Consider the following 19099-nt stretch of genomic DNA (forward strand, 5'->3'; position numbering starts at 1 on the left):
TTTATAACAACCACCACGTTTATTATATATATATATATATATATAATATTTATATTAAAATTCGATCCATTTAAATTTATAAGGTACGAGACAATAAGGCAACCAATTTTTTCATTTTAAGAGTTCAAACATATCCCACAACAATTTATATTAATATCATGTAATCATCTCACACATATATAATTCTTTATTTTATTGGTGTCAAATATTTTATTGGAGTCCGATTAATTTGTGTCACATAGAGTCTCATTAAGAAACAAGTGTTGAAATTTTTCATATTTAGACTTTGGTTAAGAGAGAAACAATACATTTACTGCACCACATTCTTTGATAATGCATATATAACTCTTATTTATTTCCGTTAACAAACTATTTCAAATGTATTCTTAATGTTAATACTATACAAGTAGATTATTTTCATGGAGTACTTGTTATCTAATAATTCTATCGACTAACAATTGAGCATATTGAAAAATTATTATCATTTTTGTATATGATGCAAAAAAGTTTGTGGTCTATTTTTTATCATAGATTTTGTTATGAAAAAAAATGAAAAAGTTAGATATAATTATATTAGATATCCGTGACTCAATTCTACCAAACTATTATTAAAAATATGTAACTATTTAGAATAATTATATAGTTACATCATCAATTAGATCACTAAAACATTAACTAATCACATTTTAGAATAGAGTCATACAAATCTTATTTTTTTGTTACTAAGTAGCCAAGTCCAAGTCAAATAATGGAACTATATATGTTGAAAAATACAAAATGAGCTTTAATATAGGATTTTGTAAGGACTACGTCTTTTCCATACTAAGAGAAGCAACATTAATTAGGTTGGAAAAGATAAATCAAGAAAAATAGTACTCCTTTTATCATATATGAATCGTCCATTTTTCCTTTACATATCCCTTATGAAATCATAAATAAGAAAGACGATCTTACTAATTTATCTTTTAAAAACTTTTTTCGAACACTATAAATTTGTTTATAGGGTTGTATATCGATTGGCTCAGTTTTGGAGTTTATCGGTTATCGGTTTGTAGACATGTTAAACCGTTAACAACCATTAAGATATTGGCTTATCGGTTATTGATCGTTATTGACTTAACCGTTAAGAATAATCTAGGGTTTCATCCTTAGTTTTGATAATTCTTGAGATGAATTTCGTTAATGAATTCTGAATTCTATTTCCTTATTATTGAGTTGCTATATCTTGCATTGAGATTCTTGAGTTGATTGTTAATGTCTATTTTTCAGCATGAACCCTATTGTTGAGTTATAATGGAGCATTTATTGAGTTATTATTGAGAATTCTTTTAAACCAAACAATGATCTTAAACTAATTTTCTGAGAAAACAAAGATGAGTTTTGAGAAGGATTTTATACATGATTGAGAAAGAGGATATGGGAACTAAGTATACCCAAATGTATCATTTGATTCATATTTACATTGAGTAGAGAGAAACTTTGATTTCAAAAACGAGTTTATGAGTTCAGAGAAATTTCAGAGCAGTTACCTCTTTTAAGAGGTTATTTTGAGTAATTACCTCAAAACAGAGAAAGAGTAGGTTTTATACATTTGAAGAAGAGTATATTATTGGGAGTAGTATTGAGCATCGATATCGGATGAGTTAAACAACTCAAAATCTTCATAAACCATGTCTGCCAACATGGATAAATGATCATACTTTTTAGATGAATCTTTATTGCTAATTAGTAGATCCACTTAGTCGAGAGGTTCTATACCCCGACATGATATAGGACATTTCTGGTAGCAGGGGCAAGAAGTTGTATCATCACCTAGCTCATAATGATGGTTGTCGGTTAGAGAATCTTTCAAATAGAGTTAAAGTGTATTTTTACTATATCACTTATTATGTTGAGTTTCAGAGATGAGTAAGTACTTGTAAAGTTTTAAATGATTTACTTCCTATATTTCTTTACATTCAGTTTGAGTATATCTTTGTCTATTACAGTCTTTTCTTTCAACTATTTTACTTTGGCTATATTACATACTCGTACATTCAATATACTGATGGTCATTCGACATGCATCTTTCTATGATCCAGATATCGATATTCAGGATCATCAACAGACGCTCCGTTAAGATCACTTTGCACTTCTTGCTAGTTTTGGTGAGCCTTCCTTGCATTCTAGAGGACTCCACTCTTGTCTCTCAATTTAGTAGTTTTGAGGTGTAGTGGGTCTTGTCCCGACATTCATGTTGAACTATAGAGGCTTCATAGATAGTTAGTGTTGAGTTTCAATCAATATTTCCATTGAACTATTTTGACAAACTATCATTATTTTCAGATTGTTTCGAGTATACTATTTTGAGATAGCTTGAGTTTTGAGAAGTTTTGAGACTTTCAAATTTAAATTTTGGTTACAGATTAAATTTGCTTGAGTTAGTCTTCCGCTAAGTAGTCAGCCAGACCAAAGGTTCGCTTGAGAATCAGCAATGGTTCTCAAGTGTCGGCCACATCCATGGTATAAATTCGGAGCGTGACAAAAAACATGACAATCATTTTTTGAGACGAAAGGAGTATATTCCTCCGTCGGATAATAGTTGTATAAATTACTTGTCAATTTACAATATTAAGAGAAAATTAATTATTATTTTTCCTTTTTACTTTTTCAGATAATTCTTCTTGAAAATTGAACAAATTTGTAAAGTTTTAAAAAATTCAAAGATAAATTAGTAAATTTATTTTTCTTATTTATAATTTTTTAAAAGACATATAAAAGAAAAGTACTAGACGACTAGTATGAAAATGGAAAAAGTAACTAGATCTAGTTGACTATAGGTTTTATATGGCCCCAAAAATATATAATTAGGGAGGGGGGGGGGGGGGGGGGGGAAAAAAAAAAAGAGGGGGGAGGGAGGGTGTAACACCCAAAAAATTTCTAAGCTAAAACCCGTATCATTCTATAACACCTCGCAACTCTACTCTTAAAATTTGAATCGCTCTTGTAACGCCAAAAAAAAGGGGGGGGGGGGGGGGGGGGGGGGGGGGGGGAGAGAGAGAATAAAAGAATAAATTGTGGGTTTTTAATTTAAGGAGTAAGTAGATTATTTAATGCTCTCTTTAATATGGAACTGTAAAGAAAACTTCCAACTATTTCATAAGAACCATACAAACTCTTGGTCCAGCTACTTCCAACAAATTAAAAATTCAAATGGTGTCAATTTTACATTATTATTTTTTGTGTATTGGAATTTTAACCATATTTCCTTTCACATAAATATAAAATAAATAAATACTGACAAACTAATTAATTAATTTTTTTTTTTTAGGAAAAGGGCATCTTTCTCAAATTTACTGACCTCTTTTTTTCGGAAGTCAATTTTACTGATTTATCCTTTTCTTTCACCAAATTGAACTCCAAAGAAAATACTAATTGTCCACAAAGAAACGTGAATAAGTTTTTTAACTTTTATATCTATTTGAAAATAACAGTTTATAATAATAAATTACTTAAAATATAGCAATCAATAGCTGTTTATAATTGTTAAAGTCAAATTACGTCGATAATATAATTTTGTTTAATATAATAAATTCATGGCCAAAGCGATGTTTAAAAAAATGGTATTTATATTTTTAAAAAACTCAATTTATTTCTGAAAAATATAACAATAAAAAAGAGTCGGACTAATAAGTTTCAAGTACAATATAATAAAATAAAATAAAATAAAAAGCAAAGAAGCTTCACAGAATTTGGCAAGTAAGGGCCATCATAACCAACAAAGGTTGTTAGAGACTTTAAATTCGACCACTACTGAATATATCAGTGTAACTTTGACAAATAAAGTTTTTTTAAAAAAAATTATATATATATAATTTTATTCCTGTTTTATGAAGATAGAAAAATTATATTTTTAATAGATCATCAACTCAAGAAAATATAACTGGCCACACTGAATAAATAATAATAATAATGATAATAAAAGAAGTTAATGATGAAAATACAACACTATAAGAATAAAATTAAACTATGGCCAACTTAACAATAACTTGCAGATCAACCTGAATTATCGTATAGTTGTGAAATTGCTTCATCCTTAAAGATTTTGAGTTCGATCGAAAAAGCCTATTAGGAGGAGTACCCTCCAATGAGCCCTATAGTACGCAATTTAAATTTAGTCGAAGCTTCGATCGAGATTCCGAACTTTGGGTACCAATAAAAGCAACTTGCACCTTCTAGATTATTACACCTTCTTGATTATTATTGGTTCCAATAAAATAGTATGGTTGATAATACCCTATACTTGTTTTTAGGCTATAAATAATGATTCCCAAACACACTATATTTCTTGTACCACAACAATTACTCTTCCATCTTCCTTATCTCTTTAGCTCTTTCTTCCTTCATTCACATTTTACACATCAAGAATATTCCAAAAATATATATATTTTATATTTTTAAACACCCTTTTCTCTCCTTAACCTAATTTTTTTCCTTTTTTGGAAAAAAAATGGGAAGTGAAAAAATGATGAAAATTAATATCAAAGAATCAACACTAGTGAAACCATCAAAACCAACACCAACAAAGAGAATTTGGAGTTCTAATCTGGATTTAATTGTTGGAAGAATTCATCTTTTGACTGTTTATTTTTATAAACCAAATGGATCTTCAAGTTTCTTTGATAATAAAGTTATGAAAGAAGCATTAAGTAATGTTTTAGTTTCATTTTACCCAATGGCTGGAAGATTAGCTAGGGATGAACAAGGTAGAATTGAAGTTAATTGTAATGGTGAAGGTGTTTTATTTGTTGAGGCTGAAAGTGATTCATGTATTGATGATTTTGGTGATTTTACACCATGTTTGGAACTTAAGAAACTCATTCCTAGTGTTGAAACTTCTGGAGATATCTCAACCTTTCCACTCGCTATATTTCAGGTAAAAAGAATTTTTACGTTATCAGTATTACAATACTTTATTTATATGTTTGTGTGTATGTGTTGATAGTATTTAGATTTTTGTAGTGTTTATTTATACATGTCATCTTTCAAGTAAAATGAATTTTCATATGCGTTGATAATATAAAGATTCGTTTTTAGTGTATATTTTAAGTTAGAGGATTTTTTTATCTTCATTATATGTATGTTTATATGTTTTGATAGTATAAAGATCATGTTATTATACTAAGTAGTTATTTTTTAGGTAAAAGATTTTTTATGCTATTATTATATTACTTTATTTATATATTTATGTGTGTTGATAGTATAAAGATCTTTTTTTAAGATTAGTATTATTATGTTTTTACATGTTGTTTATGATTGTTTGTTTTATTTTCTAGGTTATTAATTTTATTTATTAAGGATATTTAGCTACTTGTAGAAGGGGTGGATATTGTAAGATAAAATTCATTTGAACTAAAGAGCTTGAATTCAAATCTCGAAGGATAGGTTAATTTTTTAATTTATAAATAAGAATTTTCAATTGATTAAATCAGTTGAGTTGTGGTAGAAAATCGAATTTAATCTTATGTAGTTTGAATTTAAAATCCATCACTATTTGTAGTTATATTTTTTTAAAAAAAATTATACCATTATTGTATATAAAATTTAATGATCTAGGGAAAAAAAATGCATTTCACTAGAAATTTTACTTAAAATGAAGAGGAAATATGGGGACCTATATTTTCTTCTTATTCAACTAAAAAAGTTAGACAATAATTTAATTTTAGGGCAAGTCGGTTTAACTTCTTTTTAAAAAAGTCGAAATCGAAAGAGGTAGAAAAAATGACACGTGCCTAATTTTTTAAAAATAAATCAGTATTAACACATATCACTTTGAGAAATTAACAAAAAAAAAAAGAAGAAAATACTATTATAATTAGATTGAACAGTACTCTCTCCGTCCATTTTATATGTTATCCTTTTCTATAAATAGTTGGATCACAATACTTATTATTTTATAAAATTTATGCATAAATTACCATATTTTGCCTATTATACCCTTCATAAAATAGTTAATTAATCTTGTCATTTATTAATAAAGTTGACTTAAGAAAACATTAAATAAGAGTAGAAGGGTAAAGTTACATCATTTCTTAATGTAAGTGCAAAGTAAAAAAGTGACATATAAAATGGAACGAAAGGAGTATTTTATATTCAGAGTGCCTAGATCCAATAATAGTAATATTTAATTCTTGACAGCTATCAATTTATCAAGATGGTTTATCTTCCAAAAACCTACCTAAACTAGTACTTTATTCATTCAAAAATTAGTTGTTATACTTTTTCAAATTAAGTTGATGGACCACAATACTTGTCATTTTATAAAATTTATGCATAAATTACCATATTTTGCCTATTATACCCTTCATAAAATAGTTAATTAATCTTGTCATTTATTAATAAAGTTGACTTAAGAAAACATTAAATAAGAGTAGAAGGGTAAAGTTACATCATTTCTTAATGTAAGTGCAAAGTAAAAAAGTGACATATAAAATGGAACGAAAGGAGTATTTTATATTCAGAGTGCCTAGATCCAATAATAGTAATATTTAATTCTTGACAGCTATCAATTTATCAAGATGGTTTATCTTCCAAAAACCTACCTAAACTAGTACTTTATTCATTCAAAAATTAGTTGTTATACTTTTTCAAATTAAGTTGACTCAATTTTAAATTAAATCAAATTAATTTATCTACTATATTAAAATATAAATATTTAAAATTATACGAAAAGTACAACTTTAAATTATAAAGTTAGATACGTTTTAAAATATTGATCTAACCATTGTCACATCAAGCTGAATTACATATTTAATTAATTTAGGAGAACAATAGAAATTTTTTGATAGTTAGGTACATTAATTAATATAGGAAGAGAAAAAATAATCTAAAAAATTCTAGTATGAATAATTTTTTTAAATAATATTAAGAGATGGAAGAATGTAACAAACCATAAATTAGTGCTTATCTTACTCTTTTAACAATTGCTTTACCTATTTCTTTTTTAGCTTAAAAGAACAAGAACCATTATTTGATTAAGTATCTGATGAAATAATCTAAGTCACGCAAATTGATTCGAATATCATAATTTTAAAAATGAAATAATATCATAAATTCTAACAACAACTGGTGTAGTTGGTAGGCCATACTTGTTTTAAAAAAACTCATACTCCCTCCGTCCCATTTTATATGATGTACTTTGATTTGACACAAACTTTAAGAAAAATGGAAAGACTTTTAAAACTTGTGGTCCAAAATAAATGATAGAAATTTGTGTGGTTGTAAATCATTTCATTAAGGGTAAAAAAGACATTTTATAGGCAAATTGTTACTTTTATATGATGTACTTTGATTTGGCACAAACTTTAAGAAAAATGGAAAGACTTTTAAAACTTGTGGTCCAAAATGAATGATAGAAATTTGTGTGGTTGTAAATCATTTCATTAAGGGTAAAAAAGACATTTTATAGGCAAATTGTTACTTAAAATAGAAATGTGTCATTCTTTTTGGGACTGACTAAAAAGGAAAGTAAGTCATATAAATTGGGACAGAGGGAGTACTTTTTTTCTGAAAGTGTGCACGTGAATGCATTAATAATAAATAGATAAACTTTGAAGTTCAACAAGTCACCCTTCCTTAGCAAATTGGTCAATAGAGTAATATTGTAAGTGATGTATTCCAACTTTAATGTCTATATAGTTTTTTTATTTAATATACTGATAGTGTAAAAAATATTTATAGGTTACTCGTTTCAAGTGTGGTGGAATCGCTCTTGGTGGTGGAGTATTCCACACGTTATCCGATGGTCTCTCATCCCTCCACTTCATCAACACGTGGTCGGACATCGCCCGTGGCCTCTCCGTCGCAGTCCCCCCATTCATCGACCGGACGCTCCTCCATGCACGGGACCCACCAACATCTTCTTTCGAGCATGTTGAGTATCATCCCCCACCTACCCTCATCTCATCAAAAAAAGGTGAGTCCACAGGCCCAAAGTCTAGTACCACGGCCATGTTGAAATTCTCAAGTGAACAAGTCGGACTTCTTAAGTCTAAGTCCGAAAACGAGGGCAGCACTTATGAAATCCTCGCGGCCCATATTTGGCGATGCACGAGCAAGGCACGTGGATTGGCAGATGATCAATTGACCAAATTACATGTGGCCACTGACGGTAGGTCAAGGCTTTGCCCTCCCTTGCCACCGGGTTACCTAGGAAATGTGGTGTTCACGGCCACACCAATAGCTAAATCATGTGAACTTCAATCAGAGCCGTTGAGGAATTCCGTTAAGAGAATTCACAATGAGTTGATCAAAATGGACGATAATTACCTAAGATCAGCGTTGGATTACCTCGAATTACAACCTGATTTATCGACCCTAATCCGGGGCCCGACTTACTTTACTAGCCCTAACCTCAATATTAATAGTTGGACTAGGTTGCCTGTCCATGAGTGTGATTTTGGATGGGGTAGGCCAATTCATATGGGACCAGCTTGCATTTTATATGAAGGGACAATATATATTATACCAAGTCCAAATACAAAAGATAGGAACTTGCGTTTGGCTGTTTGTCTAGATCCTGATCACATGCCACTATTTGAAAAGTATTTGTATGAATTTTGAGATATTTTTCATATGGAAAAAAGTCAAGAATGTACAACACAAATTGTGGTGTGATTTAGTTCAAGTCCTTTTTTTTTTAGTTTTGAGATATTTTCCAAATTCTTTATTAGGAATTTGATTGTGTAATTGATAATGTCTTATTAAGCTAAATCTCCATATTTCCTTTGTGATTATACCTAGTTTTCAATTGATTGGCTATTGTGGCAATTATCTATGGAAAACTTTTCTTTATATGATTTAACTTATATATATTCATATTCAATTATATTTTACGCTATCAAATCACTTAAAATGCAATTAAAAATAAGAATTAATTTACTAACCTAAAAGTATAATACAAGTACAACTTGTTTTTACATTTTCATGTGGTAGGTAGGAATGTGGCAAAATAGTATATTCTATCCTTTTCAGATCTTACATATTAGATATATCATATTAATTGTGTTGGTATTTGTAGACATTGAAATTTTATGGAACTCTACAAGACATTTTCAATTTGAGTTGGGACTATACAAAGTGTGTTCAATTTCAATTAAAATTCGTGGAGGTTATTCAACATTAAACCCTAGTTCGTGCCTATATAAAGGGTACTATATTCCCTTGAAAAGGCATCTCGAAAATTCCACCACAAATTCATGGAATATTCATACAGAGATCAAAATCTCAAATATTTCGCAAATTCATGAAATATTAATAAAGAGATCAAATTCAAATCATCTTAATTCAAGAAATATGCCACTAACGGTCCTCGAATTATGAAGATCAAGTCCAAATCATCCTAGTTCGAGAAATACGCCACTAACGACCCTCGAGTTATGAAAATCAAGTATAAACATCCAAATTTGAGAAATATGCAATCCAAATCATCCTAGTTCGAGGAACAGAATTGTCCTCGCAATCTTGATCAATAAAACTATGTTTCTTCCTATTTAATTTGTGATTGGAATTCATTTCCTGTCACTTTAAAATTTGTTCAAACAATATTATATAAAATGTAGTAGTTTTTGTTTGAGAAATTAAGATAGAACTTTGATATGTCACTTCCAAATAATGCCCTATATATAACAACAAACCTAACAAATAGTTGATTGAACTTTGAATAGATGTTTTGGTACAATAACGTGTAGATCATATGACAGTTGAGATAGATACAATTTCTTTCATTCTTATAATAAAGATCTTGGATTCGAATTTTAATCACGAAGTATGAAAAAAATTCAATAGAAAACATTTCTTTGCTGTTTTAATGGGTCTTACACCGTATAAATATTATTATTTAGTTTCTCAAGGCAGAAACTAGACATCAAATGGAAAAAGAAGGCTCTTGCTATGTTCCTATCAACATTTACTTTATAGTGTGATGAATAACACTTTTCATATCTTGGTAGATAATACTTTCTTTTTTAATGAGTCTTTTACACCATAAATTTGAATTTACTGAGAGCTACAAGTATTTCCTTTGTTTATAAAAGAATAAAGTAATTTGACTTGACATGAAGTTTAAGGAAATAAAAAAGAATTTTTAATTTTGTAATTCTAAATTAAAATTATGTTAAATGTATCAAAATATCTTTTAATTTTATGACTTTAAACATGTCACATGAAAAAATTGAAATGAAAGCATTACCAAAAAAAAATTATTCTTTTTAAAATAAATTAAAAATCAAAGTAAGTCATTATTTTTTAAACAAAAAGTACTAGCCAAAAAAAAAGCTTCCTAAATTATTTTCAACAGTTATTCTAGTAGATAGGACTTATATTGTCTCTGTAGCCCACAAAAGTCAATAGAAGACAGCTCATTTTGTTCCAATATTTAAGCATAGTGAAAGCAAAAAAAAACACGAAGGATCAAGATAAATCATCATTACTAAAAACAATAGGGTAAAAAACCTAAATATATCACTTAGAATTTGTTGTTGAGAAAAATCTATTTTTGTTTTAAAAAAATGGAGTAACCAAATTGGTCAATACTTTTTCTAGCTAGTTCTTGGAAAGCGGTGATAAATAAAATTCAAACTTTATAGAGTGGTTAATATTTTTTTATCCTTAATTAAATGTTTTAATTTCGAGTTTTCTGAGTACATAATCGCCTTTGTTAGGGAGTATTTTACCCCTAATATGGGACTTTCTGAAGTGCATCCAAATTTAATCAGATTCCAATGTAGATACTAAACACCGAATCGAATGAGAAACCAAAAAAAAATCATCATTACTATGAAATTCTAACTTAAATTTGTTGTTGAGAAAAAAACATTTTTATGTTAGGTAGGTTTTTTTAGTTATCTCTTTGAAAATTTCCTTAAATATAGGATGCTAAATTTTCATGTTACCTTATATAAGGACACGACTTCTTGTTGGAATCATCTTTACTCCTCATTTAAACTATTTTACATATATTTGATTTTACATGCCCAAAGTCCTTTTAATCTTTTACTTTTATGGGTCACATGTGTAACATAAATTGCCATAGTGAAAATAGAATCACTCGATAACAAGTTAAATAATAATTAGAATTAATTTAATTAAGCTTTAGCAAGTAAAAAGTATTTGACCAACATAAAATATGATTATGATGAAATAATCGAGATCTCTTCTTCTTTTATCATTAGTTTTAAGTTCAAGCCATGAAAAAGAAAAAAATTAGATTGTTCTTGCAAAGAAAAGTCTACTTACTTGCTCTTGCTGCTTTTAATTTAAGAGCAAGTCGGTCTAGCTTTTTACTCTTTCACCTTTCCCATTTTGTCAGTTTAAGTACTGGAATGAGAGTTACAGATATTCATTCCTACGATATGTTTGGCTAACTACGATGGAATAGAGCCATTCTACATAGAATCTCTTGGGCTTTGACCTGCTTTCCTTCGCTTACCGGAGAGCGGATTCTTTATTACTGACTTTTCGCGATTGATCGCACCTCGTACGCCTGCTTTAGCTCGTAGTTTCACTCTTGCTTTTCACAAATTTAGTTGATTTGGCCTCTCTTTCCTCTTTTACCTCTCAAGTTTTTTTGCTATTAACTTTTGCTAAATTAGGCATAAAAGATGGTGATTTCATTTCAAGTTAAAATAGGTGTTAAAGGGGAAAATAAAATACTTCTAAGCATTTGGTTTTAAAGGTAAAATAAATGTAAATTTTTAACTTATGGCTTATAAGTTACAAGTCAAAAATGAATTCAAACAAGCTCTTAATATAGTCTTTTTTAATTTTATTTTTGTAAAATAAAAAAAAGTATTTTCAGAAGATACTCTACTTAAAGAAAAATATCTCTAATGCTAAAAACATACTCCCTTTGTTCCTATTTATACGCTACTATTTTAAATTTCATGTCCCTTAAGAAATTAGGTAAAAATTAATCATTGTATCCTTATTTTTAATGTTTTCTTAAAGTCAAGTTTTCAATTAGTGAACATGAATTAATTTGACCAATGGAAATGAATTATTTACTTAGTTTTTCCATATTGATCAAATATATATTTTCAAGGCCAATAACTCTCAAAAGTAAAATAGGAAGAATAGTGTCATTATGCATTGATTTTGTAAAATAACAAATATTAAGGACTATCTATTTTTCATAAAAACGATATATAAATAGAAACTGAGGAAGTATATCTATTAGTGAAAGTCACTTTTCATCATTAACTAATTAATTATTAATTAAAAAAGTGAGGTTTCATAAATATTTTTGTCTATCAACATCGATTTTGGAATATATTGGAGGTGTGTTGTACATTCAATTTCCATTTTCCTCGACATTGGTGGAAACGTGCCACACAGCAATCAATCAATAAGGCTAGGACGCACCTCTTTATTGACTTGCCTATTTTGTTTGAGAGTGTGTTTGAAAATTTCAACCTTTTTTGTCGATATTTCTATTTTATGTTAAGGATATATTTAGAATTTAAATATCTATGCATTAAAGATATTTTACAAATGTTTATTCATAGATATTTAGTTCCATGTCAATAAAAATTATTTGCCAAATAAGTGAAATTCAATATGAATAGAAAGTTGATAACGTTATTCATAAAATATGTCTCTTGAAACTGATAAAAAAAATGTATCACATAAATTGAGTAGAAAAACCAAATGACTACTTTTAGTATAATTTGTTAAGCTCATACTAACACGAGGCTTTGCATCTAGTCTAATAATATCTTTCACCTTCAATTCAAACTCTCTCTATATATAGTAGTATTAATGGATCGTTTGATGTGAGGAATAAAAATAAATAATTTAGAGATAATAAAAAAAAATAGCAACTTACATAAATTCCGCTAATTTAATACCTAAAAATGGAACTCATATTACAATCTTTACTAATTTTCATTAATTAATAATTCCAAGTGAGGTTTCATAATTTTGTCTATTGACATTAATTGACTTTGGGGATTTCTTGGAGGTGTGTTGTCCATTCAATTTCCTCATCATACATGTGGTGGAATATGTCTTAACAACAAGTATGTACTTCTTTATTAATGTGTCTACTGTATATCGAAGGTATCTTGAAATTTCAAACCTCTTCATTAAGGTGTATGTTTCATATTAAAGATTTTCTGAAATTTTAATGTACTTTTTTGCTTATAATTTGGTCCTACGTCAATAAAAAACTTTTTTGCTAAATAAGTAAAACACAACATGGGTGACATCACTAAACATTTATAAGAAATGTGTTTTTTAGGTTAACTAAAAGAAAGATGTATTGTATAAATTGAACAGTAAAAACACATAAAATCATTCTTAGTATGATTTGTTCAGATCATGCTGACACGGGACTTTGCATCTTCCACAACAATAAGTATCAAATAACTCTATCTACCAAGACAAAAAGATATAAAAAAAATAACCTAGTGTTTTGTTGTCTTCTACGACATTTAAACTTAAGACCTCATGAAGTTTAACCCAAAATACACCCTTGGGTGCCTCTGACCAAACTATTAAAGCAACTTTGGTTTTCCCTTAGCACTAGCCACCTATGGTGATCTTTTATCCAAGCCATTAACCACCTTGACAAAGAGAAACACACAATGCCTTGTCAAGGATGTAGTGACAGATTCGAGATTTAAATACTGAGCTTTTATCCAAGCTAACAACCACCATGGTGAAGATACAGTAGCGAATTCAAGATTTATATATCAAGAATTATTGTTTAAATATAGTTTCTAAAATATCTATTATACCCTAGATTTTATATTTGTTTTTCACATGAGTATAAAATCGTTTGACAGACTTGAATTCTATCGAACTTGTACCTTCTTCGGTGGATCCACCACTACAACTACAAGTATATATATCCACTTTTGGTTTAGTCATTTAACTTATGTCTGCTTTATAATTTTTTTGTACAAGAATGTACAATGGATATTTATTGCAAGATCCCAATTATTGTGATAGTTAAACCTAAATATTAATAGCTGGACTTGGTTACCCCTATGGCCCTTATCTATGATTCAGATTAAGGCTAGGGAAGACCTTCATTTTGTATAGTATAGAAACAGCCTGGTCACAGTATAATTTCACAAGTCATGTCTACGAAGGGTAGAATTAACGTAGACCTTATCTAATCTTTATAAGGTAGAGAGGTTATTTCAACTAGACCCTCAACTTATCAAAGGTAAGTTTTTGAAGAGGAGACAAATATTGTGCTAGCAAGTAAGCTTCAGTCAAGCATTAAATAAACCATGTTTGGATTGAGAAAAGGTTGGTATACTTATGGATTGACCAATTCTTTCATTGGAAAAACACAATTGCTTAACTGCTACTCTTTCTAAGAGGTTGTTTGGTTTAAATACACGTTATGATGAGATAAGTTATGCTGAGATTATTTCTGATTTAGCGTTTGGTTTGTTGTATATTCAAAATAATATGCATTGCATAAATATTAAGAATTTTTTTTTTTTGTTTGCAAAAGTACCCTTCATTTTATTTAGTTATTAAAATTTTCTTTGCAAGTTTTAATTATTTATTTTTAAAAATAAAATTATCATCTTATTTTTGTGTGTGCATTCCCATCATAGTACCTTATGTATTTAAAAATAAAACTTTCTTCGTATTTGACTTTAAAATAGAACTTTCATCTTTAGCTTGTTAAAGTAAAAAAAGATTAATGACGAATCAAAATATAAATAAACATAAGAATTAGTTGAATAAATTGATAAAATAAAAATTACATTTATATAGTGTATTCTTTAAATAGAAAACTATGAAGAATTATCATAAAAATAAGTAGTAAAGATTGTGAATATTATTATACATGGTATTAAGAAAATGTAAATAACTAAATATACATGAATGTGAATAGTGAAGTATAAAAAAGGTTTTAAGAGACATCTTTGTCATTTACCTATTTTATCCCTGGATAACTATACCACCCAAGGGAAGGGATAACTTATCCCGCTATCAATTATTAATTCTGGAATAAGTTATTCTGGACTTGCCAACCAAACAACAAATTAAATGCCACTACAATTTAATCCCAAGATTATTTGATATTATCTTTCACACCAAACAACCCCTAATAGTTTCAACACATTCGTTGTAGTTATGATGGGGTTCTGAAGCACAAGGAGATTTTACTCGTTGGATTGGACGGTCCGTAGGCTTTCTTGCTCTCCATGGAGCTTTTGGTCAAATATGTTTCATTTTACCTTAATTTGAGCTTGCTCGATCTGATCACTTACGACCTTATAATGCAATCACATTCTCTGGTCCAATTGCTATTATTTGTAGCAACTATATTTCGATTCATCCTATTTTTTCAAGGGTTCCATAATTGGACCGGAGTTCATATGATGGGAGTTGCTGCTTTGTAATTGCAAGAAACTAATCAAACATAACAGGAGATTGAAATATATGAACACAACTAAAGTCAGTCGAATACCTTTCTACTAACTAATCAAAGAGTGTTAAACTAGAGCGGAGTCTAGAAAGCATGATATACAAGCAGTTGAATAACAACATACCGCTCATTTTTCGCCTGATTAAATTCGGAAGAAGTCCGTCTGGAAACGATCATCATACAGTTGCCAATGCCCGTACCACTCTGTTTGAGATTCTAAGCAGAGGTGAGGCTTCTTCAAGGTTTTCAACTGCTTCATATTCGACGAGGCATTTGCAATATCCAGGCTAGTAACATTTGTACACCCAAAGATATCCAAATGCTCGAGGTTTATACACCCTTCAGATATCAAAGCTAGACCTTTATTAGTCAATTTGGAGAACTGTAGCTCAAGTTGCACGAGTTGTGGCATGAATTTCCCTATTGCAGCAGCTTCTGAATCACCATCTTGAGGACAAGTATCTACATACTCCCTCGGGACAAAGGGTTCTTGTTGGGAAGGATTAACCTGAGTCATGAGATTTCGCCTTAGAATTCGCAAATTAGGACAATGCTGTCCTATAAGAGCTAGAGACTTGTGAGATATTTGATAGCAGAAGCTGATATCAAGTTCCCTAAGCAACGGGCAACCAGAGGCTATCTTAGACATTGTTTCATCGGTTACATGTGGACACCTCTGAATTGAGAGAACTTGAAGGTTAAGCGACCTGTAAGAATAAATTCAGAGCAAATATTTACCATTCATAAACACATGTATCGCAAAAAATTCACCAAAATTAGGAAAAGATCATCTTTTGGAAGCAGTAGAGTTATCAGAAACATGAAAAGAACTCCGTCATTTCTAAAAGATTGGCGAGTTTTTTTCTGTTTGATAAGTAAAAAGATAGGTATTGTTGCTGAGCAAGTCAGATCACTGATCATCCCCATTGCTTCTAATCTGATCAAACACATAAAGATTAAGCCTACACTTCAAGCCACAAGAAAAAGCAATGGTCAGTTCCAACTGCATCAAGTCTCATTTCTCCGGGGAGTCATCTAATTTGTGAATTTCAGATATAGTTTGATGATCACACATAAACCCCAGCTCATACCAACATAAAAACTTTAGAATTCCAAGAAGAAAAACTGATAGCGACGCCCACTGTCTTCAGTCTCAACTTTTTATTACTAGTCATTGTTCATTATGGCCACCAATACAACAGACAACACCTACTAGTCATTGACTCATTTTTCACTATGGCAACCAATACAATAGTTTAAGTCCATCCCTCCTTATTTCTTAGAAAAGAATCTTAAGGTTGGTGTTTGGCCAACTTTTGTCCACCTCGACTAGTGGACCGTGTACCTGTTATGCCCCACCAGCACAGGTACCAAGTAACTATGCCCTTTGAGGCTCAATCAAATGAAAAGAAATCACCTAGCATTTCCTAAATCAGTATTTCAAGACTGATTTTTCGAACACTTTTTTTTGGTAGTTTCATGAATTCAAATTTTTGAGATCTTTTTGCTCATTTCACACATTGGACATTGAAAATGTCAGACAATGAACTGATGAACTCAAGAACAATCTAAAACCAACTAAATAGTAATGACAACATCATCTCATTGTTGAGAAGAACATAACAAACTGCAAAATGAATATGCAAAGGTCTATTTAGGGGCCAGTTTCTGCTCTCAAACATAAAAAAAACATGACAATGCAGATGTAAAACCAAAGACATCAAACATCACGTGAACGACCTCCATATTCCTATCTATCCAACGGCTTAAACACGAAATGTAGATTACTCTACTCCAACGGAAACAAGTAAATCCAACAGGATTTTTAGTACTGCAAATACATAGCACAGCCATAAGACTCTTAAGCAACATTTTCACTTGCAGCTAACCTTTTCAAGATTTTTCTTTTCCTCCTTATACCTCAATTCAGAAAAATTTACAAACAAATTTTCAGCCATAAATTCTCAGCCAAAATGCATTCTCTCTCTTTCCAAAATATTCTTTGTTACCCAGTTTCACCGCAACTATAAAATCCCAGTTTTTCTCAAGATTCCTTTCTTACCCAACATCTCAATTTAGAAAAGCACAAATTAATTAGGCATTATACATAAACATGCTTTTTAACTTGACCTCAACTAGCATTTACGCCTTCCAACTTTGTGCATGTACAAATAGACACTTCAACTTGTATAAAGTTGAACAAGTAGACACACATGTCCTACGCATGTGCCTACTTCTTCAACTTTATATAAGTTTTAGTGTCATAATGTCTTTTATTGCACGGGCAAAGTTGATTGACATAGATGTCAGCTAAGACCAAGTTAAAAGATACACTTATATATTATGCTGATGAATTACCTCTTTTGTTTCATTTTACATGACACACTTAACTCCGTCCGCAAAGGAAACAACAGCTTTCTATTAAAAAAATTTCCTTTTGTTTTTACCATGCAAACATTAACTAATTCCACGAGTAACTACTACCTCCTACATTATCATCTAATGATTCATATCATCTAACTTTTCATTTAGACTTAATAAGATGATATATATTCGCGCTAGCGCTACAGGGTCGGTTTTTTGGGGGGGATAGGCTTGTGAAGAAGCAAGCTTATCCCCGCCCCGACCGGCAGCTGCTAGCTACACAAATATCTATAGTTAATCAAGCATGCATCACGGACGAGTTAACTCGGATCAGTCATGACTACTCCACGACTCGGTCTCCATTAATCACACAAATTTCAATTTCATGCTCAATCAAATACTGTCACATAAATTGAAACACAACAACTAAAAATCTCTTTTTTTTTCTTATAAAATTGGGAAATTTGATTTACCTTTCAGCGATCAAAGCTATGGAACGATCAGAGCAATGCCTAACCCGAACAAAATTCAGAGATCCGTCACTCCAAATTACAACAGATCGAACCATAGAATCGATTTTACTCTCGAACTCGCGATTCCAGTAACGAGTCGACGACGACTCAGCGACCGATTGGATGAACTGAGCTTCGAGATCGATTACCGAATTGAGATTAGGATCCTTACAAGCTTGTAACCAGGATTTGCAGACAAACATGGCACCTCGCCATCGATCTTCAATGGAGAGATGAGAGATAATGTTAACTAGGCATAACTGAGTTAACTCCGCCCAGTTATGGATCTGCACTGACTTGGTTTTCTCTTCTTCCTCAGCCATTTTTGGGGGAAAACTAACCCATGAAAATTATTGAGAATTTCAAAAACTTATCTATTTATATTTTACAGTAGGTTGTGCATTACCATCCGAGCAACTCTCCATTTGGTGGGTTATGATAATGTCACGTGGCAAAATCTGATAGTTTTATAGGGCTTTGTTACTTGTTAGTGGTTAGCGGCACGAATGAATCATATGGGTTTATGATTATGACATAAATAAAGTTCTAATATTAACGGATGACATAAATAAAGTTCTAATATTAACAGATGACATAATTTGCCCTTACCTATATATTCTAGTTTTGGTCTGTTAACAACTTGTTTGGATGGTTGATACCTATAGTTTGTAATGTATCATTTTGTACTATAATGGCTTGTAATGTATTATTTTGTAAATATAATATTTAAATAAATTGTGTACATTGTTGCGATTTAATAACATTCTTTACTTTCTTTAATCCCGTGTCA

General features: G+C 30.2%; 2 protein-coding genes across 3 annotated transcripts; one reads left to right on the top strand and one right to left on the bottom strand.

Annotated features, from left to right (window-relative positions):
- The first annotated feature begins 4336 nt into the window (after positions 1–4336).
- LOC102577662 (HQT) lies at positions 4337–8792 on the top strand. 2 transcript variants are annotated; one of them, XM_006343571.2, is made up of 2 exons: positions 4337–4915; positions 7720–8792. In XM_006343571.2, the coding sequence occupies exons 1-2, from the start codon at positions 4490–4492 to the stop codon at positions 8599–8601; spliced, it is 1308 nt and encodes a 435-aa protein (XP_006343633.1). In that variant the 5' UTR covers positions 4337–4489; the 3' UTR covers positions 8602–8792.
- Positions 8793–15384: 6592 nt separating this feature from the next.
- LOC102582484 (F-box protein SKIP1) lies at positions 15385–18817 on the bottom strand. The gene is made up of 2 exons (XM_006343572.2): positions 18271–18817; positions 15385–16140 (listed from the first exon to the last, which is right to left on the bottom strand). The coding sequence occupies exons 1-2, from the start codon at positions 18630–18632 to the stop codon at positions 15576–15578; spliced, it is 927 nt and encodes a 308-aa protein (XP_006343634.1). The 5' UTR covers positions 18633–18817; the 3' UTR covers positions 15385–15575.
- Between the last annotated feature and the right edge of the window lie 282 nt (positions 18818–19099).

This window comes from Solanum tuberosum, unplaced genomic scaffold (assembly GCF_000226075.1).
Source record: "Solanum tuberosum cultivar DM 1-3 516 R44 unplaced genomic scaffold, SolTub_3.0 scf00047, whole genome shotgun sequence".
NCBI classification, from domain to species: domain Eukaryota; kingdom Viridiplantae; phylum Streptophyta; class Magnoliopsida; order Solanales; family Solanaceae; genus Solanum; species Solanum tuberosum.